Genomic DNA, 27990 nt, shown 5'->3' with positions numbered 1-27990 from the left:
TTTCTTTAAAGTGCAGTCTGAAGGGAACTGCACCATCCAAGCAGAAAGTTCCAACCCAAGGAAGCAGTGTGCATTACTCAAAGCTCTCACACACAGGGGAAGCCACAAGAGATACCCTGAAAGATTGAACAACCCGATGCCAATTTCATGATAATTTTCTACTGCAAATTTGTTAGAAAGTAATTTAATGGCAAAGACAGCAAGCATCTAGTTGCAGACAGTCTATGCCACTCACTCCTAGAGTCCCCTTTCCTCAGTGTCCTGTGACTCGTTCTACCTTGCCCTGCAGCTTCTTGGAAAATAAAGTTTTCAAAACCCTGAATTCCAAAATCACTAGTAGAATTCTACATACATACGGGAAAGCAATGCCATTCATGCTCCAATGATCTCCTGCAGGCCAAGCAAAGGAAGCTACCTGCGGCTGCTTTTTAACATGTTCTGCTTCCCACGTGCACTGACCGACAGCCTCAGGAAGAGGCAAGCTGCTCCTTTTCATTTGTACTTAGCATAGGTCTGACAACAGAAGGCCAGATAGGCAGGGAGCAGCTGTGGCCTGATCTTATGAAAGCCCTCCACTGGTTCCCTATCCCCCTCTTATTGTTTCAGACACACTCTCAGAGAGCTCTGAGCTCCAATTCCTGGGAAGAAATAACAAGGAAAAGCAGTCTTCTCTGTGTCAACACCACTGTGGCAGAAACATCCAGCTGCTTCTCTGGGGTGATATAATTAGAAATTAGAATAAGCGAGGCTCACATTCAACTTTAAATTGTTAATCTGCTTCATCTTTTATTTTAATTATTTATGACTATGGGGAACTCTTTAATGTAAGTCTGGACAAGAAATTATACAATTTCTATCTCTTGAGCCAAGCGATACTAGGGCTGCTGTTTAAGCCAATAGATTTGTTGATGAATTAGTCTGATAAATTCACTGTTGCCTTTTAGAGCCAAAACCTCAGTTTCTGCAGCACTCAGTGCTAACTGTGAGGACATAGGAACGGGATTAAGCAAGTCAGACTACTTGAGTTCGAATACTTGCTTCACAGCTTTATTAGCTGTGGGATCCTGAGCAACTACATTTCTCAGTTCTTCCAAATTGAGAAGATGACAGTACTGACTTCTTGGCTATCCATGTCAGAACTCAGTAAATATTACCTGTGCCTGCAGCACCTCACTATAAAGAAAGCATTTTCTAAAGTTAGGGTTTGAGGTAAAGACTTAAAGGCAAGTCTGCTTCTCGTATGACCTGCATGAAAATAAGTGTCTTCCAAATACAAGGACTTGAGTCTGCCCCTTAAACCATGTACAAAAGCCAGACATAGTAGTGCACTCATGTAATTCCAGCACTGGGGAAGTCAAGAAAGGAAGGTTCACTAACCAGCCAACCTAGAATAAATCAGCAAGCTCCCAACCAATGGGACACTACACCAAAAGTGAATACTTCCTAAGGACCAGCAGCTAATGTCCTCAGGGCTCCATGTGCACATGCATATACACAAACTCAAAATGAAACCTAGCCTAAGTCAAAACGAAACATTTCCCCTCACTCCAAAACCCTAACTCCAGAAACAGCCACTTGAGAAAGGTCATAAGCAAGAATATTTGATGTCTCTCACTGATTTAGCATCATAAATGGGGGTGGGAGGTACTTCAAACAAGTTAGTTGTTTGCATTAAGGAAAAAAAAATGGCAGCCCTGACTCTTTCATGGAAGGACAGAAGAACAGGTGGCTTCCAGCTTCCTTCTATCACAGGCATTGCCAAAGGAGAATTATCTACCACCTCTGTGCCCTGGAGAGTCCTTGTCAGTTTGGCAACAGTTATTTGGATTCCGGTTTGTTGACATTCTGGGCACAGAAAAAAAAAATCGTTCTTTTGGTAGGGCAAACAAGCATTGCAAGGACATGTGCTATTTTTGTGTAAATAAGATAGCATAAGCAAAGATTCATTACTAATGTTATGAGTTACACCTTATTTTCCAACAAGGCATGGTAATTTAGGTTGTAGAGTAACTTGTCAACCACACACTTCAAATTCTCATTATATGCTCAAACAGTCACTGCAACTAGCAGCACTATTTGGAACTTTGGAAAATGGCCATGTAGCTCAGAAACACAGAACGGTGCTAAGGAATACAGCACCATTTCATTTCCTAATGGACATCCAATATCACAAATAACACAAGCTTGTCAGGACATGAACACTGAGAACTAACACTCTGAAGAATTTCATCAGGATCTTCTATGAAATTCATTGATATCTTAGTATGAAATCTAGAGAACTTTGTTAGTACTCCCTAAAATAAATCAAGGTCGGTTTAACTCAGAACTCAAGAAAGGTGTCTGTAGGAATACAGCTACATCATATATATATGTATATATGATGTATATATATATATATATGTATATATATCATACATCAGCCATGGGTTCAATATTTAGCACTATTTAATACTCAGGAAGAAAACCAAAGGCCTCTGAACATGGTCCTGGTAGAACATGGTGGAGAACGCATGTAGCAAACCATGATTCAGGCTAGACTACATCCCCAGACTTTTATAACCATATTTCACATACTTAAGCACAGGCTTTGATTACGTTTTTTTTTTCTTTCCCGTCATCCTAAAGCTCAGTTGAGCCTGAATATGTTGCAGACAAACCTGAGAATGATCACCATGTATTACTCACCTTTTAATCCTACCCAAACTCCAAATTATCATCTTTTCATAATCGCCGGGTGGCATTATCCCCATAATCCTCTAAGAAAGCAGCCTTAAAGCCAAAGGACACACACATCTTGATTTTCACAGCTTCGCCTCTAAACGAACACCCAGATTAACCCGTTATAACACTGGTGACTTAGTTTATGAATAATGAATGGCAAATCACTCCAGAACTTCTACAGGGAATTTGTAAATACCCTAAGCAAGGCTGGGAAAGCATTTGTTGGGAGAGAGTAGAAAGTGTATTTGTTCTCTCTCAGCAGGGAACATCCTCTCCCTACAGCATTTTTAAAAAGCTAACCAACTCCAAGCCTACAAGGACCAGGGCATTTTTGGGACTTCCAAGACTGTAAGAAGGACTCCCTGCTTCCTCAGGTTCCTACTTAGAACCCACTCAGAGTCTGCTAACAAAAAGCAGGCTCCTAGAGAGCACAGATCCTGTCTTACTCACTGGCCAAGCAGCTTGGCAACGTCCATCCTTTGTACCTACTGGAGTGCAGATAATGAATTGGACTATGTATTGCCAAAATCCCACTTACATTGATTTTCCAGATCTCCCTCTTCCTTATACCTGCACCTGGATCCGCTCAAAAGAAAAAAAAAAAAAAAAAAATCCTCTAGGGCGGAAACCCCGATCCCACCGTTGGGAGAGCCAGTGTCTGGAAAATGAAACCCTACTGCCCATTACATCCTCTGCCTGGTGGGTGTTTAACATCCTTCTACATCCAGGGCAATGGCAAAAGTAAACACTTACTACTTAGGAAGCTGACAGCATTGTAAACTCTACCTCTAACCTGTGTTAGCCTGCTTTACAATTTTTTTTCATAACATCAGTTGCCAAGATATGGCACAAAAAGTTAAATGCATGTAAAACAGAATCACTTATGTCTTTAAAAGCTAATGGAAATGTTACATAGAATAACCCCCAACCCCGTCTGTTTATTGTCTCCACGCAAGGGATTTCTTTTTTCTTTCTGACAGAGAAACAGGATAGTCACTCAATCTGAGAGCTGACTTGGCAGACTAGCATGGGCACCTTAGGTCCTCTCTAACGCTTGCCTTCTTTATAGACCATTAGGCAAGAAGGAGCTTTCAGGCTGCTCCTCCCCAGATGAGGTTTACATGGCAGGAGTGAATTAAAATCCCGCAACCTTAACAACAAAAAGTTGGCCCTCTCGGGTCCCCCAACAAGCACAAAGAAAGAAAACAGCCGGGAAAAGAAAAAGAAAAATAGTTATCACGGCACAAAGTGAAGTGGCCCAGAGATCCTGATGGGGCAGAGCAAACGACAAGGCAAAAGAAACCCTGGCTCAGGTACGGACGCCTGACACACTCCACACACCCTCTCCCCAGCCCGGGTCAGAGGGCGAGCTCACCGCGGCGTTTCTTCCTTCCATCTTCCATCGCCCGCGCGGGGCTCGGGGCCGCGGGGGATGCGGGCGAGCCGGGCTGCGGCGCGGGGAACCGGGCTGGACGCGCGAGTGCGGGCGGCTCTTTGTTGCGCGCCCCGGGACGGCCGGCGGCGGCGGCAGCGCGCACCCCGGCGTTAGCGACCGAGACCGTGGCGAGCACCCGGGTCGGCCCCGGCAACGTCAAGGCGAAGGCGGCGGGGGCGGTGCCCCGCGCGGAGGAGGAGGAGGCGGTGGCGGCGGAGGATCGGCTCCGCGGAGTAGTGTCCTGCAGCCCTCTGCTGCCTGTTGCTTTGTCTCCTTCCGCAACACCCCCTCCCCTGAGGAAAGTGAGAGGCGCGCTCGCGGGCGTTTCCTCTCGGAGAGCGCCGCGCGCAGGCCGTCCCACCTGGGCCCCAGTGCGCGCGCCCGTGCGTCTCCTCAGGGTCGCAGCTATGGGGAGCGAGTGCGTCCACCTAAGAGGACGCTCAGGGCCACAGGCCCTGCCAGAACCGTCAGTCACTGGGCTCTGAGGGGACTCAGGGCCACCTGCCCCATCCAGAGGCTCTAATCCCTGAGACCAACTTTAAAGGCCCATTTCTCCAGGAAATAGGTCTCACCCTGATACATGCTCTCCAGGTCCCCATGGCTACCCTGTCACTGAGACTGCCCCGCAATGAAATGTCACTTCACTGAGTTTCACCCCTGCCCCTGCCCTGTTTGATCCTTGCCACAGAAACAAGGGCTGGAATCCACCCCTTTTCAGGATTTAGGTTTCAGTCTGTGAGTTATGTATGGATGTAGGAGTTGGTGGTCAATATTGCAGGTAAAAACTATGAGGCCAGTGGCCAAGTCCCAACCAGCAACTTTTCTTTTGTGCTGATTCTTATTCGTGGGTCTCTGTTAACACAATTGTCAGACTGGAGATCAAGGAGCCAGGACTAGCTTGTCCAGTCTAAAGAAGGCCTTGTTCCAAATAAAGTGGGTTCCACGTCAAGTTCAGTGCCAGATCCACACACCTAAGGCAGAAGCATACCTGGACAGTTGTATAGCGGGCCTGTGATTGATTCTCTTACAGCTCTACTGTCTTAGCCATGTGGCCAGCAGAAGATGACCAGAGGGAAGTGCCTAGCAACCAATGTTAGAATTAAGGGGTAGGGGTCAGATTTCCTGGTGGCCCACAGGCCAGCTGGAAATCTGTGTAAACCACCTACTTTGGTCTCTGGCTGTCAAAGTCAACCTAGAGTACCCCCCAAAGGAACCAAAATGAAATAAATCCATTCCAACTTCACTAACTAACTGCTATCCAGGTTCCCCCTCCCAGACCAGTAGTAAGGGCAGGTCTATGGGTTGGGAAGCATCCCAGTTAATGGACTATTTCTAACCTGTGGCTCTTCCCTTCATCCTTGCATAACTCTCAGAGATAGCGCCTCTGTCCCTGTTCTAAACCCCTGCCTCCTTGATTCTCCCAGCCTGTCCATCGTGTTGACAAGAATCGTAAGAACTGATACAAAATGCAGTTGCTGCCCTGAGACTTGCCCACTGATGTTGTGGCTTTTACCTGAAAAAATAACTCATAATTCATAAATTCAGACAGAACTTCATATATGCTGAAAGGTGAAGGCCTTTGCGTATACTAGCATATTAATTAAGGGACCTGGAACTAGTCCCCAGAAAATCCAGGAACCCAGCTCAAAGGATCACTATCGTGCTCAAGTTCAGTGTCAATACCTGAGAAATCACCTCTGTAAACAGGAAGGAGGGCTATCGGGAGTTCAAAGCTATGCACTATTTCAGACAAAGCATGCCCTGGTTCCAATCCACAACATCCCCATGTTACCCCAAAAGATAAGCAACAACGACCCCCAAAAGCATGGGTTGGTACATGCTTACTCGATACAGCATTCTTTCATTAACTTGCACCATGAGTCAAGCTATTATATGTGGTATGGAGGGAAAGAGAAAACCTACAGCAAGGAAGACACAAAGACATGCCGTGCTAGAAGTCAAAAGGAGAATGGAAAGGGTGAGATTCTGCCGTGTAGTGTTAACACATAGATATCTAATCTTTACTATTTCTAACAGTCTGAAGAGCCCAAATTCTGGAATATATATTCTGGCTATTGAAGTGAGGGATTATCTAGAATAAATTAAAAAAAAAGAAAATCAATATAAATTTCCAAAAATCGACACAACTAAATGGCTTGTTTGTTGTTTGTTTGTTTGGGGGTTGTTGGTGGGATTGTTTTTTGAGACAGGGTCTCACTGTGTAGTTCTGGCTGGACTGGAACTAGCTATGTATGTAGACCAGGCCTCAATCTTTAAAGAGCTCACCTCCCTCTGCTTCTGCCTCTCAAGTACTGCTGAAACCAGCTTCCTACACACTCTTGATTACTGATATGGAATGATTTCTTAATAGCTTCATTGAGACCTAATTTATATGCCCCAAAACTGACCCATTTAAAACTCACAATTTAGTAATTCTTAGTTTATTAGCAGGAAAATACAACACCAGAGTTAATTTTAGAGTACTTTATCATCCACAAAGGAATCTTATTATCTACACCTACATTACTATCATTTATTCTGCTCTTAAGAGAATTTTCTCTTCATAACCATTAAAATAACGTGTGTTCTTATGGTATGATGTCAGATTTTTCAGAAGACCTATCAAGTTTCTTTCACAGGACTTCAAAGTTTTCATATGCAGTGCTTAGTGGTAACGTTTGGTTTTAATGAGAATGAAGGGAACTGTCTAGGAGTATGCAAATATTCTACTCCAGTGATGTCATGTTAATCAAAACATCAAATTTTATACTTAAGAGTTGTTCACTGCTCTGAATATAAATTTAATCTCAAATATTATATATATACATATATATATTTATAATGGGAATCAAGTGACATATTCAAATTAGAATTCAGTTAGAATTAGAGGGTGTTAAGCTAAACAAACACTATTTCTTGAACCAAGTGAGTATGAATACTTAGCATATGAATGCCCAAGTCCATAGATATTTTCTCTCTCCAAGGATCACAAGGCAAGTTTCTTGTCCCAGGTGAAAGCCAAGGTAACTGACGGACTAATTTGGGTATAGAAAGGAATGCAGAGCAAAAACTAAATGTGAAAAGTTGCATGTGACATATAAACCCTAGGATTTAAGCACAACTCATTGGTTTATTTTTCTTTTCTCTGTTACAGGTTCTGACAATTCATAAGTGTAAATCATTTTGTTTTAAATATGTAAGATGTTTAAACAAAAATGCTCATTGTAGTCTACAGTTCAGTCTTTATTTTTATTTGCTTAGTTGTTTCAGATTATTTCACAGCTCATGAAGACTCTTAGACAATACATTTAAAGAAAGAAGAGTTTGTAGCTAATCACATACAATATTAGTCTGCAGAATCAGAAGGCCTTCGGCACATGTTTCAGTGTTTAGGTGGGATACTTCATGAACCACACACCAGCTACATACAAACTATTTCTACCTCCGGATCCTGCTCCTGTCCGTAATACTGCTTCAACAAATAATTGTTGACATAAAGTTTTTCACTACCCAAGGGAAAAACCATTCAACGGTAGTGAGGATTTTGGTTTCCTTAAAAAACAAACACTGAAATATTATAAGAATATGCTTTTGTTTTAATCCCAGGTGTGGGGACATGGGGCTGCTCACAGCACCTGACTCAGGACCATGATTTTGCCAAATACAGAAAGTTCTGCAATTGTGTGACATTTGGAATTTTCAGAGGGTATATAAATGCTAGGTCTCCAAGAGATGGGTGGGTTGGTGGATGTTGTTTGCTTGTTGTTGGTCACAGTTTATTAAGTAGTCATGCACAAAGAAGAAGGAGCATGGGAAGGAGAAGGGGGAGAGGAAGATGAAGACAAAGAAGAAGAGGAAGAGGAGGAGGAGAAGGAGGGAGAGGAGAAGGAGGGAGAGGAAAAGGAGGAAGAGGAAAAGGAGGAAGAGGAGAAGGAGGAGAGAGAGAAGAGGAAGAAAGAGTAGGAGGAGGAGAGAGAAGAGGAGGAGGTGGAGGAGAAGGAGAAGGAAAAGGAGAAGGAGGAGAAGAAGAAGAAGAAGAAGAAGAAGAAGAAGAAGAAGAAGAAGAAGAAGAAGAAGAAGAAGAAGAAGAGGAAGAAGAGGAAGAAGAAGATGATGATGGTGATAATGATAATGATGTTCTGAGGGTGAAGATCAACTTGCCCCAAGGAACTCAATGCCACATCAGTAGAGAGCAGTCTAACAATAATGTTGGTTCCTTTCCCCCTTTCCTTTTTTTTTCCCTTTCCTATCTAGTGTTAGGGATTGAAAGGGTAGAAAAAAGTGGAAAAGAATAAAGAAAGAACCTTAAAAGTAGCAAAGCAAGCTACATTCAACATTACCTAAATTGTGTTGTACTTGAATTTCAAGAGCTCAAAATGATACCGAGAGAATATGTCTGAGCAAAAGTCAACATAAATCTGCTTGATGTGACCAGTGAGTGCTGGATGGATAAGAGTGAGAAACAAGAAACAAAGTTCAAAAATGTGGTTAGTGTGCTCAGGAGAATCAAAGAAAGGCGAAAGAGTAGATACTGCCTGACTTGTGGAATTCAAAAATGTCAGATCAGAAGGTGCTGACAAAAATACTCAGCTCACCTTTCCCTATGACCCAAGTAATTTAGGCTAAGTGTGGTAAGAAAAACAGTAATAATATGAGTGCTTTATTTAAGGCATGGTCTTGCTATATATATACTCCTGCTTTCACCTGTGAGTGTACAATTACAGGTGTGCACTAACATCTAACCTCCACTTATTTTCTGTTATCGCTTATATGGGTCACTATTCTTTCACCCATTTGTATGATATTTATTGAACATGCATTATGTGCTAGGTACACTTAACATACTACAGCAATACACATAATATCTCTTCACTCAAGGAGCTTACAGTCTAAGTAAGAGACTTGAGCAAACAGAAAATAAGGTAAGTCTATGGGATGTTACATGAAGCTGTCTCTGGAAGAAAATTAAATGCATAAGCAGGATAAGGAGTTGGGGTCTGAGACAGCCAGTAGGTGGGTGCAACGAGTTTTCAGCGAAGAATTCACTGAGTGGGTAAAAATTGAATATGGACCTTGAGCAGGTGAGGTATGAAAGCCACGCAAATATGTAAATGTGCTAAATTCCCGAGGTCTTCCTCAGGAGTGTGCTCAGCACAGTAAACCTAGGGCTAAGTAAGAAAGAAGGGGTAGGTAAGGCAGGAGGTATAGGTTGCTATAAGGGTCTAGGCTTTTAACTTACCCTTAAGATTTCATGCAAAGTACAGTGTAATCTGATTTCTTCTTTTTTTCTCTCTCTCTCTCTCTTCCGGGATCCCCCGTGGGATGTACTAGAGGCAGGGAGGTGAACTGGGAAGCTATTCAAACAATCCAAGTAAAATGTAGTGCTGGCTTAGATAAGAGAAGAAACTACAGAACTCAATGAAAAAGTGTTCAGATTATGATCTTGGGTTTTAAGGTGGTCATATCTGAAAGACTGGCTCTCAGTAGCTATATATCACTGGGGAACAAAATAATCATACATCTACTTTTGGCTTTATCTATCTACCCATGTGTGAATACTGTTTAATCAGTTCTCCTGCTCAACTCCCCCGTGATGTTCAATTCAATAGATTCATATGCTCAATTAAATTCCAAAGACTTTTAAGAAAATTAAGTTTAAAATTTCAGGTTCCCACATGCTATAGCCACGAATATACTATACAATACTATACTATACCATACTATACTATACTATACTATACAACACTATACTATACTATACTATACTATACTATACTATACTATACTATACAACACTATACTATACTATACACTATACTATACTATACTATACTATACAACACTATACTATACAACACTATACTATACTATACTATACTATACTATACTATACTATACTATACTATACAACACTATACTATACTATACTATACACTATACTATACTATACTATACAACACTATACTATACTATACTATACTATACCATATTATACTATAGTGCTGATGGCTATACTATTTAGATGGGGCAGACCTGGACCATTTTTGTCAACTCAGTCTATAGACAGCCTCACAGAACGCTGACCTCAGAGAAAGGCAATAAATAGACAACACTGCTTATTTTCCCAGACTGCACTGCTTCTCAGTACAGTATAGTCTCCTCCAGCTGATTCACTTACTATTCTTTAACTTGATGACTGTGATATATAAATAATACAAACTCAGCGGATAGTGTGCTTTAAGGGTGTAAAAAAATTCTTTGCTTGATTATCAATATGCGAAACAATAAATACTCTTACAATACAGGCTCCTAATTAGCCAGAAATTCAGACTGGCCTGTGATCCCAGCACTTAGAGATAGAGGTAGGAGGATCGGGAGTTCAAAGCCAAGCAGAGCTAAAGAAGAATGTCTCAAAACAAGCCCAGAAGATGATAAACAGCACCTTCACTATATCAAGTTGCTAAGCTCTTTGTTAAGCTTGGTGTGTTCAATGTATTTTTATGTTACTTAACATTTTCTTGTTACTGTTAAAACAGAATCTTACTATTATCCAGGCTGACCTATAATCCACAGACACAGTGAGTCCCCTGCCTCAGCCTCCCCAGTAACTGTGAGGACAGGCATACAGCACTACACCCAGCTGAGTTAGGATAGACTCAACTTAGGACTGGCCTATGGGGATGTAACTCTGTAGTAAACTGAGGTCTATCTGTACTATGTACCAACCTTAAAAACAAAAGCCAAGTACTGGCATGAGTGCACAATTACAGTTACATTTTTCTTCTTTACCCGTATCCTCCCTGTCAACCAGAAAATGTTGTGCCATCAAACCATTCCTGAAAACACTTGAGGAGAAAAGTCCCTGCTTCCCTCCAGCCACAAAACACTTTTCCCTAATGATTCAACGAGCGAAGAGCAGTGGTTTCAAAAGTAATCTTGGTGTGCAAGGGGGATTCCATAGAAAAATGTATCTTTGCTAAAATCAATATGTTACTTTAATTTTTTCCCAAGGTTGAATGAATTATGGAAATTGCCTATTCCGGTGTGTATTTAAATGGAATGTTTCCAAGTGGATGGCATGGCAGAGGGAAGCCGCTGCTCTCTGGTCAAGGACAGTAGCACGCAGCGAAGGCTGCATCAGGGAACAGAGGCCCCAGCTCACTTTCTCTCTGACCATCATATTTGGTCTTTGTCCTGGTTCCTGGCAGAAAGCTCTTAAAATCTGTGGGGCTTTCTGAGTGAAAAGAGTGCCTTGAGACTCGTAAAGGAGCCCCTTTAACGCTACCTAACTGAAGCTGCTGAGGAGACTAAAGGTGGGTGCCCTAGACCACTTCAGGTTGAGAATGGTTCTCAAAACACACTGGAAACTTCAGCCCAAACCACCGGCGACCTTGAGGGAGAAATAACTAGAGATCGGTATCAGTAAAAACTCTTAAAATAGGGGCAAGCTATATAGCCCAGGGGACTGAAGTGGTGCAAAGTGAGAACCAATTCCAGAAAGTTCTCCAACTCCCAGGGCAAAACACACACACACACACACACACACACACACACACACACAGAATGTGTGTGGGAGAGAGAGAGAGAGAGAGAGAGAGAGAGAGAGAGAGAGAGAGAGAGAGAGAGAGAGACAGAGAGAAATGCTGATACAGAGACTGGACTGAGGCCCCCAGCCCATACATTGCAGTTGAAATCAAGTAAATTGTAAGGTAGGCCAAACTGAGTTCAACACAAGGTGAGCACCCAGGAATCACTCTGGAGTCAATATCTGAGACTATCTCCAGATTCTAAGACTAATCCCCCAATGATCCTGTGCTGCAGAATAGGCTATAATTCCTCTTTCAGCAGTATCTTCTCCATCTCTGTAACCTTGGTTTCTACCGGGTGCCTTGCTTTAAATTCTGAGTCACTTCCATCAGAAAAAAAAAAAAATTGGTTTGGCGCCTGCGATAGCATTTGGGCCACTTTGACTTGAGGTACAAAAACATGTGGAGAGATAAGCGATTTCCCTTTCAGGTCCCTTTTCTAGAACTTGTTGGAAATGGACTCATGATAAAGAAGAACAAGGAGTCAAAAAAAATCCAACGTGCTTGTCAAACCAGGTCAGTTTTCTCCTAGGTAGGAAAGCAGGCTGTATTTTCTAGCATGATGGTATCCCGGTGGGCCTCCACTACTGCTTCTGGTCAATGGAAAGTCAGTAAAAGCGATGCACTCCTGGAACACAGTCTTCCAGACAGACTCCATAATCCCCGTCTACTGAGCAGGTCAGAGCAGCCAGAACGTGTGTCAACGCAGATTCCAGAAAGTAAAGAAAAGGGTTTTGTATTGTTAAGCTACTAAAATGAAAGATTTCTACTAGAGCAGAAAGTAATATATAATGAATTATACTATATATAATTATATTATTCTATAAAATATAATGAATTTCAAGGTCTTCTATCAGCTCTCTGCAGAGTTGACTTTTTGTGGATTTCTCTACTGAGGTGAACAGTCTGAAGAGTGTAAACTCATAAGCAACTGAGGGAGTGCCCCAGAAATGTGGACACAAAGATCTCCAATAAGACCACCTGGAGTGACATTGTACGTCAACTACGTTAGATTCACCAGGGTGCAACACGCATGTCTCCCTGACCTTCTCCCACAATTCCTCTGCTCAGAGGTTAGACATTGATAGGCCTTCTGTTAAAAACTGGAGGTCCCTTCCATTCTGACGAGTATACTCTTAGGGTGGATAAATGCCCAGAGCCAACGTGAGAGATGACCTACCATCTGAGTAATCACGGTGACTAAAATTTTTATATTTAGCTATCAAATTCATTAATGAGATTTTTATTAGTAATAAACATGAATATTGTTTTTGTAAATACTCAGTTGCAAATGTATCTGCGCATATTTGCAAATCGTTTAACTACAAGCACACTCGTTTATCATCACAAACAACTTATAGCACTACATACTAATGACTTACTACAGAAACTGAATTATGTCTCAAGAGCTAAGAATAAATTTGATAGGTATAAACATTTCTATGTATCTCCATTTATTACCATGGCAACCAATTAAAATAAGTGTGTTTAATTAGTTGTTGATAAAGCTCTAAGTTACTATTAATACCCAGTGTTTAGAATTGCCTCTCATATAATTATCATAAGTGGTGCCCTGCTTATTGCCAGAATAGACCAATTCAATATATATTACTAGAAATAATCTCATTTTTTTACATTAGGAAGGGTTTTTGTTATTATTACTTGTTAATTTTGTCTTCGATACTTTTCTGTTACTGTGATAAAACACCATGACTGAAAGCAACCTAAAGAACTTACTTTATTTTTCTTCTTTTTTCTTTTTCTTTTTTTCTTTTTTTCGGAGCTGGGGACTGAACCCAGGGCCTTGTGCTTGCTAGGCAAGCGCTCTACCACTGAGCTAAATCCCCAACCCCAAGAACTTACTTTATCTTAGAATTCCGGAAGGATGTAGTGCATCATGGATGAGAAGGATGCTGGCAGGACAGGAAGCTAGCGGGGCACCTAGCACACAAGAAACAGGGCCAAACAATAAACCTCCTAAGCCCATCCCCAGTGGTATCCTTCCTCCAGCAAGGCAGTACTCCTAAAGCTTCCATAACATCTCCGACTAGTGCCACCAACTGGGAAACAAGTGATCAATTATGTGGACCTATGGAGGACACTTAAACAACAATAATTGGTTTTTTTTAAGATTTATTTTATTATATATAAGTACACTGTAGCTGTCGTCGGACACACCAGAAGAGGGCATCTGATCTCATTACAGATGGTTGTGAGCCACCATGTGGTTGCTGGGATTTGAACTCAGGACTTCTGGAAGAGCAGTCAGTGCTCTTAACCACTGAGCCATCTCTAAACTCACCCCCCCCTTTTAATAATTGTTGTCTAAAACAACGTATTAATTGGCAGTGATGTATGCTTGTAGCCCTAGATGCTTGGAATGGTGAGAAGTAGGATTCTTGTAATCCAGAGGTTCAAGGTCAGCATGAGTAACAGGCCAAACAAATAAGTAAATCAAATTATCAACCCTCTGGTCTATTTCTTGACTAATCTTAACAAATAGAAAATATTCAAACAAAAGAGAAAGCTAGTAGAGTGAGAATTGATGTTTCCTGTGGAACTTTAACAGAGCAAGGGATAGAGCCTGAGGTTTTACACATGCTAGGCAAGAGCTGTAGCACTAAGCTATAGTCTTGGCTATTGCTCTCCCTTTTATTTTTACATGGTATCTCACTATGCTGCACAGACTAGCCCAGAACATTTGATCACCCTACCTCAACATTCCAAATAGTTGAGACTACAGACTTCTGCCACAGGACTTGGCAAAAAAAAGGACACCCATTAATGGTCATTATAATGTTCAAGTGCTAGGGATGTGCTTTTTACTTTTATATTACTGAAAACAAGATCTGGAGATTGTTGGAGATATAGAACTGGGGAAATAAACTACACTATCCTCCTGGGGATTTTTCCAGAAATGGCACAAGTGGTTACTTGTGGGGAGTTGTAGATCTCCCTCAAAATATTGTCACCCTCCCAAGCTCTGTGTAATGTTTATTCATTACAACTTAAACAACCACTCACCATGCACATGGGGCACAATGACAAGCTATCAGCCTCTCCTCTATATGGATTGTCCCCAGGCCTGTTCTGAGTGCACATTTTGCAGCCACCACTGCTCCTTTTCTACCTGCTTCTTACCCTGACTCATTGAGTCCCCAAGAATATTGAAGTTCAAGTGATCTCATGCAATCTAAAGTGGGAAAACCAATCAGAAGTCTTCTAGGTCAACTCCCTAAACTTTAACACTGATGTATTTATTTGCAAGTGAAAAAGTAAACGACAACAACAATAACAACAAAAATAAACCCAAAAGACAAAAAACAACCAAAGTGCAAGTATTTAACCTCCTCAGGCTACTGGGATCGGAGTGCCTTGAGCTGGACTCCACCAAGGTCGACATGGGATTATTCAGCTGGAATCTAGCAGTCTTGGACACTGGCAAATGATGACACCCACAGTTATCTGCAGATCACACCATAAACCTTTGGTGGGGTCTATTTATTGTTTATTTAGAAACAGAATCTCTTCCTGGAGTCCCAGCTTACCTGGGAACTCACTATGTAGTCCAAGCTGGCCTCAAACTCAAAGCAATAACAGTACTGCCTCAGTAGTACAAATGTGGTGATGACAGGCATCCGCCATCACAGTCAGCATAGCTAGGTCCTTTTAAATGGATTATGTTTACTAAAATAAGTACCACAAGTGAAGTGATTTCTAGGAGTGAGTAGATGGTCAGACCTGGGATTCTCTTCAGTTGGCAGCTCATGTCTGTCCTCACCTTCAGCATATCTATTCTCTGAATAACCCATCCCTTTAATGCTGCAAGTCTTCAAGAGCCAAGTCTCAATGTTCTTTAGCAGCTTCTGAGCTCAGCCCCTCCTCCTGCTACACAATTAGAATTTACCCATCCTTAGAGTCACCCTAAACAACCAAAGGATTCTTATGGTCCTCACTGGTATTCCTACGTTTAAAATGATCTTTCAATCCCTGAGCCTTAAAGGATCTTAACGATGCCTGTAGGAATGACTTAAAGTGAAATCTTCAGGTCCAGAGCACATCAGTGGTTGAACTTTCCGTGCTGATGAGTTGGACCTGAGGAAGAAAAGGTCAGTTTGTGAGATCCCAAGTGTCATCAAATGGGACACTGTTCTTGAACTATAGAGAAGAAGAATGGTTTGTGAATGACTCGGGGTGGGGACCACTCAGTTACAACAGTCCAAAGAGGTAATACTTGTACACGGCCATAACCAAATGAGAGAAGATGCAAAAGGGACACAGGGGAAGAGCCTTTCAACCACCGGGAACTTGGACAAAGGTTGTGTCATAAAAATGGTGCAGCATGCTTGGAGGGCAAGAAGAGCCAGGTGATCAGAAGAGAGTGCTTACGTAGAGGACCGGTAGGTCAGAAGGACATCGGTTTTACATATCCAACGCATTTAGAGTTTATGTGTAGTAGAATATACCTTAGAAGATTTTAAGTTGGCCTTATCTCATTTTGAAAGGATGATTTATGCTCTGGTTTCTCTTTGGAGCCTATAAATCTTCCACCATTTTAAGTTGTGTGCTGCAGTGTGGGGACTATATCACTGGTGAGATGGAGAAAGGATAACTAACAAGAAGACCTGTTAAGATTCATAATCTACTGGAATCAGCCTGCTAAGAGGATATGGGTTTGTGGACCAGAATAGTATTGATAATGTAAGTAATAAACTTGCAACCTAAGCTAATTTGTGAAGTAATATATCCCCTACCACTGGTGGTGTTCCAGAAAAGGGAAGAAAATCAGGAATGAGGCCAAGTAATTATTCTTGGACTGTCTAGGATTTCCAGTATCATATGCTAAAATATATTGTGAGGCTTCATCTTACTTATGAAAAAAATCACCTTCTCTAATCTCTGTTTGGCTCACTATGTCTTCCAACTCTGAAGCCAAATGAGGGAGTATAGGACCTCAGAAACAGACAAAGTGTAACAGAGCTATTCTAGTGAATGTACTACCTGAGTTTATTCATGTGGTCTGAATGTTATCACATGATATCATGGATAGGATGTGTTGCCATAGAGAAGGTGTCTACTGCATGATACTCATTTTAGTTGTCTGTCTGTGGTAAGAATTTGTCATTGTAACATTCTGTCATTGTAAACAAAAGTGATGCAAATCCCCGAAGATCGAGTGAGAGACTAGGTGGGAACAACCATGCAGAAATATTTCTACATAGAGATCCAAGTTGTAATTTAAGTGGAAGTCGGTTCAGAATGCACTGTGACTTAATCTCTACTGTGTCATTTCACTTTGAAAAGCTGGCTGCTGGAAAAGCTAGTACGTTGGGGGAATGCTACACCTTCTGAACTAACCTGGATCATTCATAGAGATCAAAGCTGTTAGGGACTAGGAAAGCATAGAACAGATAAGAGTAGAGTCAGTATCAACCCCAACACTCTCCAAACTAGGGTCTGTTTGGCTATTGTGTGTAAGAGTTTTCTGGTGGGCTGGAGAGATGGCTCAGAGGTTAAAAGCACTGTCTGCTCTTCCAAAGGTCCTGAGTTCAATTCCCAGCAACCCCATGGTGGCTCACAACCACCCGTCTTGAGATCTGATGCCCTCTTCTGGCCTGCAGGGGTGCATGCAAGCAGAAGGCTGTATGATGTACACATAATAAATAAATATTTAAAAAAAAGAGTTTTCTGGTGAATTATCTTCTCTTGTTAAAAAAAAAGTATAATTGTTATTACTATTTCAAGACTGAATTTTTCCTATGTGGTTTTATGAGAGGATCAAAAGACTGAAGGAACATACTTGAAAGGGGAAACAATGACACAGAGGGACAATCAGGACTTCATTTGTTTTAAATCCCAGTGAAGACTCTCTAAGTTGTGCATTTTTTCTTTTAATTCAGAGCTTTCTGTGAACCGCATCATCAAAGAAACTTCAAGAGAAAACAGAATTTCTCTTTATTAAAACTGCTCGGTTTTGTGCATGTATTTAAATGAGAACAAAACAAAACAAACGAGAAGCAGATGAATGAACATGTGGTTTAACAAACTTTCACAACAGAAGAGAAGGAAAGAGGATTAGATCCCCATGACGCACAGAGGACATTTATCCCTATAGCCTCTGCCTGCACTCCGTCTTGGTTTCAAATTCCTAAGTGATTTTCCAGCTGACCCACGTTCTAGGATTACATTCTGCAGAAAGATATTTTCCTTCCATGTGCTCCTCAGTGCAATGTGGAGTTATGGCTTCCATATGAATGGAGATCCTGACATACTCTTCAAGCAAACCCGCACTCACTACTCATATGTACACATGTATGCCCCGTCCCACTTCTCCGTGCATTGTGACATTTGGAAGTCAGAGCTTACTGAGCACCCCCTCATCTCAGTGTTTTTTATGGAATTGGGGTGCTGCTTGTTTTGTACAGTTGCCAATATCCCTTATATACTTGATGAGTTTGTCTGGTAAAGAAACCAACAAGTTGGGATCCTGCCTGTTATTTCTGTAGGTTACTCTTAGGTACATGATTATGGGAACGGAGGTGGGGGCGGGGATACTGTGGCAATACATTACATCAGGTTCCAAACAGATGTTAACCACGTATGTATGACTTTTCTGTAAGACCTGAAGCTTTTTGTTTCTTGCTCAACACGCTTCCTTGTCATAGGTCCATTGACAAAACCACAGGCCCTGTGTTGATGAGGGAATCCTGTGTCAGGACTACATCTTACTCTTAAGGCAGGTCTCAGAGCCACTACGCAACTTGGATGCAGTCACAATGAGAAGCAAGCGTGTCCTGGGTTATGCAGGTAGCATCTAGGAATCTGCTGTTGTTTGCTTTACTTTTCCATCTGGCAGCTCCTGGCCAACGCCTATCACATTTTATCGTTTCTCTCTTTATTATGCCTCCCTGGTCCTCACCACCTCACATCTTCCTTGCCTCTTGGTGCATGTGTACTAATGACAACTTGTATCTTCAGGTGTCTCATTTACCTTCTCTGGGCTGCCTGGCTTGGTGCTGTGAGTCTGAGAATTGGAGATTACAGGGGATATAGATGTAAGCTTGAATTACTCTAAATGAGTCATTCTATCCTGAAATCCACTGACTAAACTATAAATGTGTAATCCTGATAATTATTGAATAACTTACATGAGATTATATAGATTCTAGAATGTTTCTAGTACAGTCCTTTACATGTAGTAGTGATTTCTTTTTAAAGGTTTGTTTGTAGAGGAATTTTAATCCAGCAACTTGGCTGCTCTGGCAAGGGATCACATTCAAAGAGGTCTGTGTGATCTGGCTGGAGTGACACACCTTGAATCCCTCTGGCTGGAATACAGACCCACCCTCAGTTTAAACCCAAACAATGGAGGTAAAATTAGTTTGTACAAGGAAGCAGCCGTGTTTGAAAAAAGTTACATCTAATTGAGGGGCAGACAAAATAACAAATCAGAGAAAGATTTGACCGGATGAGCCGGAGATAGGATCCACTCAATCTCAGAACAGACAGGAAAGAGAAGGAACTTAAGAACAGGGCAGAGTGAGTCAGTAAGGAAGGCAGTTCAGTGAGTGCTGTTCATTTGAGTCCGATTAAGTTCATACAGTTATATTCAGTTTCGTTCAAATCCTACAGTCAGTTTCAGTTCAGTTTGTGGTTTTCCAAGCAGAGCAATTCAACAAGATGCTGAGAAAAGCCAATCTGAACCAGGCAGCTTGGAGAGGAGCTTTGCCCCAGAACATCTGAGTTGAACCAGACAGCTAGAGTCCAGAAAGAACTAGAAAGGGTGAACTTACTCAGCAGTAAGTCTCTGAGACAACAATTCTGGTGAATAAAAGTTACTTTTACATTTATTTATTTATTTTTATATGGATGAATGTTTTGCTTGAATGTATATATGGGCTCCAGATTCTAAAAGGCACCCACAGAAGCTAAGAGTAGGCTTTGGATCCCATAGAATCAGAGTAATAAATGATTGTGAGCCACTGTGTAGGTGCTGGAAGTCAAACCCAGGTCCCCTGGAAGAATAATACATGCTCTTAACCATAGAGCTCTCTCTCTCTGCAACCCCATGTAGCAGTTAAACAAATATAAATTATCAACTGTTCTTCCTCACTGTCATTTCTTTTCCTTTTGGTTTTTGTTGTTGTTTTGTTTGAAAGTGGGTTTCTCTGTGTAGTCTTGACTGTCCTGGAACTCACTCTGTAGTGAACTCAAACTCAGAGATCTGCCTGTCCCTGCCTCCCAAACACTGGGATTAAAGGCATGTACCATCACTGACACCTGACAATCATTTCTTTTATTAATACATTCCATAATCTAATTTAGTCCAACAATATCTTTTTTGTTTTCTTTTTTTTTTTTTTCGGAGCTGGGGACTGAACCCAGGGCCTTGCGCTTGCTAGGCAAGTGCTCTACCACTGAGCTAAATCCCCAGCCCTGTCCAACAATATCTTATTGTCCATGTCAATGTCTAGGACATTGGTTCTCAACCTTCCTAACTCTGAGACTCTTTAATACAAGTTCCACATGTTGTGTTGACCCCAACTCTAAAATTATTTGTTACTACTTCATAACTGTAATTTTTGCTACTGTTATGAACTGTAATGTAAATATTTTTGGAGACAGGGTTTGCAAAAACAGTGGTGACCCACATGTTGAGAACCACTGCTCTGGGATTTTTCAGTCTAGTGAAGCCAAACAAATGAAAATAAAATGTGAAAATGGCTGTGATATTGGAAACCCCAGAAAGGAAGGTACCATTGGAACTGTGCTCTATGGTATTGAAAAGCTTCATAGACAAAGTTCTTCAGGGATGAATAAAATTCGGGTAAAGAAACTAGGATGGTTATATGCTAACACATGCATTATCCAAGGAGAACATATAAGACTTTCAAGAAAAATAAAGTCTAAATTGTAAGAAGCTTTAAATGCTTGAAAGAAGTGATTTTATTTCTTGCAGGTGATAGGGAGAACGGTTTTCAGATGTGATGAATAATATTGATTCATAGCAGAATGGGGGGAGGGGTTAATAGGCATGGCTCAGTAGATAAGAGCACCTCTGTGTTTCGATACCCAGTGCTCGTGTAAAACCCTGGGCTTGGCCACACGTGCCTGTCACCCCAGTACTGAGGATAGGGACATGGGTAGAAACAGGGGCACCACTAGGGTTCTTGTGGCCCCAAATGGATATTAACAACAAACAGCAAGTCTCAGCTTCAGTGAATACCCTTGTCTCAAGGGAGTAAGGTGACGACCAGTAGAGGAGGACACCTGACATTTCACACTGACCTCTGCAAGGCATACACAGTTGCACATATATGCATTCACAGACACGTGGCATGTGTGTGCACAGGCATACACGCAGGGCACCGTGAAAATTTTTGACTAAAAGACCTGGGTATCTCTTTATATCCCTCTCAAATCTCTTATTTTTAATTCACTGGGAGTGTTGAGGCGGTTGAGAAAAGACGGTAGCCGAAGTCCCTTGAACTCAGCCAAGGTTCTTTCCTGGACAAACAAAAGCTGTTTCCAAGCAACAGCACAGAACTCTTGAAAGCAGCAGTTCTAAGTAGCTGTTTTCTAGGACTGACAAAGATCACATCTCTGTACAGAATGAGAGGTGACAGTTTACGCTTCAGTAATGGTTTCTCCACTAAAAAGGGAAAGAAAATCCTAGAAATGAAAAGAATTTAAAAGAGAGAGAGAGAGAGAGAGAGAGAGAGAGAGAGAGAGAGAAAGAGAGAGAGAGAGAGAGAGAGAGAGACCAATCACCAATCTAGTTCTGGGGTTCGGGTTGGGGGGGGGCGAAGAGCAGCTCTGAAGATTTGCTGAGTTGCCTTCCAGGTACTATACAAAACACTGTGATGCTGGAGCACTGATATGCTGGGAGCTATTCCCAGTTAAATTAAGGCCTGCTTGGATTAAGATTTAAAAAATAAATAAATCGTGTGTCTTCATGAGTTTCTGTGCACCCAGAGCCCTGGATTCCCTGGAACTGGAGTGATAGGTGGTTGTGAGTTACCGTGTGGGTGCTGGGATCCAAATCCAGTCTCTCTGCAAACTCAATAAATGCTTCTAACCACTAAGCCACCTCTTCTGGGGGCCAACTTTAGTGTGATCAGTATTAGAGCCTGAATAGTTTTCCTTTAACCCATAAGCACCATTGCTTTCGCCACATCTGGCATTGATATAATTAAAATGAGTTTGAGGTTTGGTTCATTAAATGAATGCTGACTGTGATGACCCCATAGGAGATAAGAACACTGTGTTGTGTAGGGATGAGGGAACTTGACCTTGTTGGCTTAGGCTTCATGGAGATCTCCATGTATTCACTGTTTTAGCGTTGAGCAATTTCCTTTCTTGAGCTTTCCCTTTCTCATTGAACAAATAAACTATGTTCCCAGAACCATGGCTCTGGATGAGGTCAGACTCAACAAAGGGCACTGAATACTCTTACTCAATCTTGGCACTGTGTCCTTTATCCTTTTGTTCTGCCTCTTGAAATGCCCAAGTACAGTATAACCTTGCCTTGAATTTTCAAGGCAAACCAAACTGTCTTTTCTTCCAAGTTTGATGCAATGTTGGATTACTGCATAAAGCCCCAGATGCGAACTCCTCAGTAAGAGCTGATAAGGTTTTGTTGCAGCTCACAAAAGAAGTTTCAAAGAAATACTGTTGACATGGCTGAACAGTGTTTAAAACGAGCTTTCACCATCGTTCAAGTCTTAACAAGTGAAATGGCTGGTTACTCCTGCCACAGAAGCAAAGACTTTAAAATGGGTAATGACAGATATACAGTCCTCTATTACAGGACTGTGGCGAACACTTGTCTTAGATCAAGAGGGGTCTCTGCCGTAGAACACGTGGATAATTAAGGGTTAAATTTTATGGCTGGCAGCCCTGGGGCAAACAGCTGCCAGCAATTACATTTTTTTCAGTGATTCTCTGCTTCTCTGGGGCTGGATGCCAGCAGGACTTTTATTCCTATGGAAATGCGGCCATAAATCTCTTCAGGAAGTAGAAAATAAGCCAGGTGCTTGAGTAGACAAGGTACTTAAGAACATAAGCAGAGAGAGAGAGAGAGAGAGAGAGAGAGAGAGAGAGAGAGAGAGAGAGAGAGAGAGAGAGAGAGAGAGAGAGAGAGGCAATGGCAGTCAGCTTCGGATTAGCTATTGACAAATTTCACTGTTGATTGCCAAGCCTTGAGGTGCCTCTCTACCTTGGCAGCTCCCGAGCTCTAGAATATTTTCCCAGGACCTCTAGGGTATAGCCGCTGGTTCAGAGTAAAGGCTTCATTACACACAGGGATTTGGGATCCCTGAACTAGAGGGGCATTAAAGACAAGGATCAATATTGTTTATATGATAAAATTCCCCCACTGGGGATTGGTGCCCCGGTTAGGCATCACCTCTCTTCCTGGAGCCTTGCCAGTAGTGAAACCCTGGGAGAGGGGGTGTGCAGAGAACAAATGAATGGCGGAAAAGACATAGAGAAGGGAGCTAAAGGCTGGGAGTGGGGGGAGGGGTGGAGTAAACAGCTTTAGCTTGTTCTAAGTTACACTGTTGAGCCCGAAGGGCGGAGCCCAAGATTCATTGCTGTTTTCCAGGTTCTCATAACACCTGGCACAAGGAAGTACTCGGAAGCAGTGCTGGGGTGAGTGACATGAATTACTCAGCAAGATCTGTCCCTCTCCTCCCGAAGGCCGCAATACTTGTCCTCTGGCAGAAACTGACTTATCATCCTGTCCTAGGAGCCATGTTTTGGACTGGTAGGCTTCCTGGTCCGAAGTTTCTGGTGGCAGGTAATGTCTACTCACCTTCAAGTTTGGTGGCTGGATGTCTTTGGATTAGACTTGTTGAAAAGTGAAGCACTATGCAAATTTTGCTTTCCATCCTGGGTGACGAAGTAGCCCTAGCTTGCCCGAACCTAGAAACAAGTAGTGTGCGCATTCAAAGACTTCAAAGAGCCAGGACAGACAGCTTCTGATTCATTCTCCAGAAGTCTCTGCCAGAAGTGGCAGCCAGGGTGAGACCAATGGACTTGTTGGCTTCCCCCTGGGACTGAAATAAACCACGGAGCCTAATGGGACACTGGAGTCAACCTCCTCGGCTCTTCAAAGAGACATGGCTGCACCTGGAGAGGCTTTTATAGGACCCTTTTATGAGGGCAGTGTGTATTTTGTTTCCCCATTTAAAGTCCACACCTTTGAAAGGCAGATGTCTGAAGAAATGCTTGCAGCTTTGTGCACGGGTAAAAAGCAGTTAGCTTGTGAAGATGGATAGGTAATAGAGCCTTCCAGCACTCAGTCACTGAGGGAATAGTTTATGTACTCTGCACGGTTTAATTACCGATGTGCTAGCTTATGAAGAACTAGGACTGCCTTAAAATCAGCAAGTGGCCAATAAAGGCAGAACTGTAAAATGTTTGTTGAGCTGCAAGCTGGAGGGATAGAATTTGATTATGAATCTCTAAGTAGATCCATTCACAAAATAAAGAAAACCAGTGTTGTTTATTCTGCACGGGCAGGGGAACAAGGAAGCATAATCGGGTCTTCTCATTTCACATAAACTTGGGATTGCTGCATGAGATCACATGTTTCTGCGGCTGCTAAGGAGAAGTAGGATAGACGTAAGTTTTACTGACAGCAATTTTTTTCTCAGGGTTCTTGAGGCAGCAAGTGTCAGCAGGCTTGGTCTTTTGAAGCTTCTTGACTTAGACTGCCAATGGATGTTCCCTGTGCCACATCAGGGTCACACTTGCTGTGTGTATGCCCAGGCTATCCTCTAACTCATGATCTTCCTGCCACGGTCTCCTGAATAAGAAGATTGCAGGTGACTTCTGTCAGATTGCATTATTGTTATTCCTGGTGACCTCATTTTCCTTCCTCACCTCTTCACAAACCTCATCTTCAAACACGTTTACATACAGTAGTATTAGTTAGGGTAGTAACATGAATTGGGAGGATATTAGCTTTTAGTCTAGGCTCTGCCCCACAGTTACCTGGCAACAGCCCGGTGTGCCTGCCTCACTATAAAAGGGGCTGCTTGCCCTCTCCTCACTCTCTTGTTCTCTTGCTCCCTTCTATTCTCCTCTTGCTCCTGCTCTTTACCCTCTGTCTCCCCCAGTTACCTCCCTCCTCTCTCCATCTGTTCATGGCTGGCCTCTACTTTCTCTCTCTCTCTCTCTCTCTCTCTCTCTCTCTCTCTCTCTCTCTCCCTCCCTCCCTCCCTCCCTCCCTCCCTCCCTCTCTCTCTCTCTCTCCCTCCCTCTCTCTCTCTCTCTCCCTCCCTCTCTCTCTCTCTCTGCGCCTCCCTCTGTCTCTACTACCCCCTCAATTCCCTTCCCCATGCCCCAAATAAACTCTATTCTATACTATGCTGTCCTGTGACTGGTACCTCATGGGCTAAAGGATGCCTCAGCATGGCCCACTGTGGTACCCCCCTCCCCCACACCTTACTGCAACATCAAACATATCACTTCTTTCCCTTTTTTTTTTAAGCACAACAGAGGGAGCACAATTTACTCTCTAAATGGTTCTAAACTGAGATTATCTTTTCAAAGAAGAGAGGAAAATATCTCCCATGACTGCAGTCTTACAAACAACACAACGGTTTTACTTCCTATGGATCTGAATCAAATCATCATGAGCCTCTAAGACTGCAGTTCTCTAACTGAGGGTTGAGTGACCCTTTCACAGGGGTTCTATGTTAGATAAACTACATATCAGATATTCATGTTATGATTTATAACATTAGCAAAATTATAGCTATGAAGTGGCAACAAGCATAATTTTAGGGTTGGGGGTCACTACAACATATGAAACTGTATTAAAGGGTCTCAGGTTAGGAAGGTTGAGAAGCACTGCTCTAAAGTGAAGCTCTCTGCCTTTGAGCCATCTCTGACGCATTTCAGCTTACTTGTTAATCGATTATTTGCCATCGATAGAGCTTAGAAAAACTATTAAAAGGGAAGGAATGTAGCCATTGAAAGTTACAGTTCCAGTCAGTGCCTAACAGGGAGGCGAACACCTGAAATGAGCCAGGATTTTAAGACACTGCTTTGGAGACTACACTAGTTCTTTGCTCCAGAGCTCATTACGTGCGTGTGATGTAGGACTCTGGGTCAGCTCCGCTAAGTCAGTTTTTGAAGACTGTAATTTGCAAAAGAAAAAAAAAGAAACCAAAATTAAGTGATGGGCTGGAGAAATGGCTCAGCGGTAAAGAGCACGTGTTGTTCTTGACATCACACAGTTCACAACCGCCTGGAGCTCTAGCTTCAGAGGGCTGATAATTTCTTTCACTTCCTTGGGCACGTTCACAGACACACATACATGAACACAAAAAAATAAATAATAAAAATTAAATGGCGTGACCACATCTGTGCCTTTGAAGTGTGCTTAAGTATCTTCTCTGCTCAGAAGAAATGTCATAGGCTCCATAATTTTACATGTGTCACTAACATGTCCACCTACTAGTAAAACAAAGGATTTGGGGGTTAGAAAAAAATGAAAATGACATGAGACCCCCATGGACTATGAGTTAGTCACTAAATATTCTCTCAACTGTCTCCATGTTCCTTAAATGGATACCAAGGCTCAGGGATAAAAGCATTTGTTCAAGATCTTTGTCCTCATAAAACTTGAAGTTATAATTCACAACTCTGGAGGCTGAGGGGAATGCTCCTCCAGGTCTATCACAATTGACTCAAATTCTTCTGTAGCATCCTTAAGGTGCAGCTAGACTCTTCTTTTTTTTTTTTTAACCCAGGGCCTTGCAATTGCTAGGCAAGCGCTCTACCACTGAGCTAAATACCCAACCCCGCATCTGCTCATGCAGCCCTCTGGGCAAAGCTTCCGTGTCTTCATGGCTCTTAGAGATGGAGAGCTTCTTCTTCTTCTTTTTCCCATCTTTATTAAATTGGGTATTTCTAATTTACATTTCAAATGTTATTCCTTTTCCCAGTTTCTAGGCCAACATCCCCCAACCCCTCCTCCCCCCCTTGTATATGAGTGTTCCCCTCCCCATCTTTCCCCCATTACTGCCCTCCCCCCAACAATCATGTTCACTGGGGTTCAGTCTTGGCAGGACCAAGGGCTTCCCCTTCCACTGGTGCCCTTACTAGGGTATTCATTGCTACCTATGCAATTGGAGCCCAGGGTCAGTCTATGTATAGTCTTTGGGTAGTGGCTTAGTCCCTGGAAGCTCTGGTTGGTTGGCATTGTTGTTCATATGGGGTCTCGAGCCCCTTCAAGCTCTTTCAGCTTCTTAAGCCACTCTAGAGACCGTTTCGTCTGGGATGGTTCCACTTGACCTGCATGTGCCTTGCTTTCCGTCCCACTGGCTCCCTACGTAGGCCTCCTCCCAGGCCCATGACCTCATCAGGTTCTTTCCTCTATAAAGGTTCCACATGGGTCAGGCTTCCTCTGGGGGTGTACTTCCTCTAAGCCATTCTTTCTTTCCTATTTTTGCCTCAGCAGCCAAACTCACTCTTCAGTTCTTAGTTTCACTGTCCCACAAAGAAGATGTGTCTGTCTGGTTGGATGAGTCCATATGTCTTATTATGCACTCTCATATGGCCCACCCCTCATTCATCATGACACATAACATACCTCACACTTATTTGTGTGATAAAAGTTTATAATTTCTGGTATCCCCGAACCCCATGAGTCCCTAATTTTGCTCATCAGCTATCTACCAATATCAAATACAATGCTGCAATGTGGTCGGCAATCTATCTTTTCTTTATGGATTATCAGATTAAGGAAATGATGGTTCTTAGTAGATTCCAGCCCTTTCTATTTATTCTGCTATTGGAATGGAGAAACCAGTTTAGGAGCAGCAGAAGAAATAAATCTCCAATCAGAGTAATTGCTCCTTCCCGTGAAGGCATACAGAACTATTTGTTATGTCGTGTTGATTTACCATACAGTCAAAGTCAGGATCGTGCTATCATCTTCCCCTAAGTAATAGCTGTATTTTATTCATCATGCTATCTACTGTATACCCACACACTGTAGGTAATTGCACACTTACTGAAACGTAAAAGCATATAATACTTGTGCCAAATAACAGGTGACAGGACATCGCAGCTCAGATGAAGTGTAGAGCACAGGGAGATGAGTTAACACTAGGAAGGACTAGGAAAACTTCCTCCAGTGCTACCCTAAAAGAAGAGGGAACAGAAGTATAAATAAGCAAGGTGAGGAGGGCAAGAATTGGGAAGAGGAACGTTTACACTAGGCACATCCAA

The 27990-nt window shown here is 42.3% G+C and overlaps 1 protein-coding gene across 21 annotated transcripts in view; it reads right to left on the bottom strand.

Moving 5' to 3' along the window:
- Positions 1–27990, bottom strand: part of Psd3 (pleckstrin and Sec7 domain containing 3) — a 557293-nt gene that overhangs the window by 387323 nt on the left and 141980 nt on the right. For 8 of the 21 annotated variants that reach the window (XR_015639411.1, XM_087588282.1, XM_087588279.1 and 5 more), the window contains exon 1: positions 4097–4325. The exons of 12 other annotated variants lie outside the window; for them this stretch is intronic. Coding sequence is in view for 6 of the 9 variants with exons in the window: in XM_087588279.1 (XP_087444405.1) it covers positions 4097–4117 (21 nt within the window). In the remaining 3 variants the exon portion in view is untranslated. 21 annotated transcript variants of the gene reach the window in all.

This window comes from Rattus norvegicus, chromosome 16 (genome assembly GCF_021556685.1).
Source record: "Rattus norvegicus strain SHRSP/BbbUtx chromosome 16, alternate assembly SHRSP_T2T, whole genome shotgun sequence".
In the NCBI taxonomy this organism is placed as follows: Eukaryota; Metazoa; Chordata; class Mammalia; order Rodentia; family Muridae; genus Rattus; species Rattus norvegicus.
Note: the sequence above shows the minus strand (reverse complement) of the source record. Positions and strands in the feature narration are given on the sequence as shown.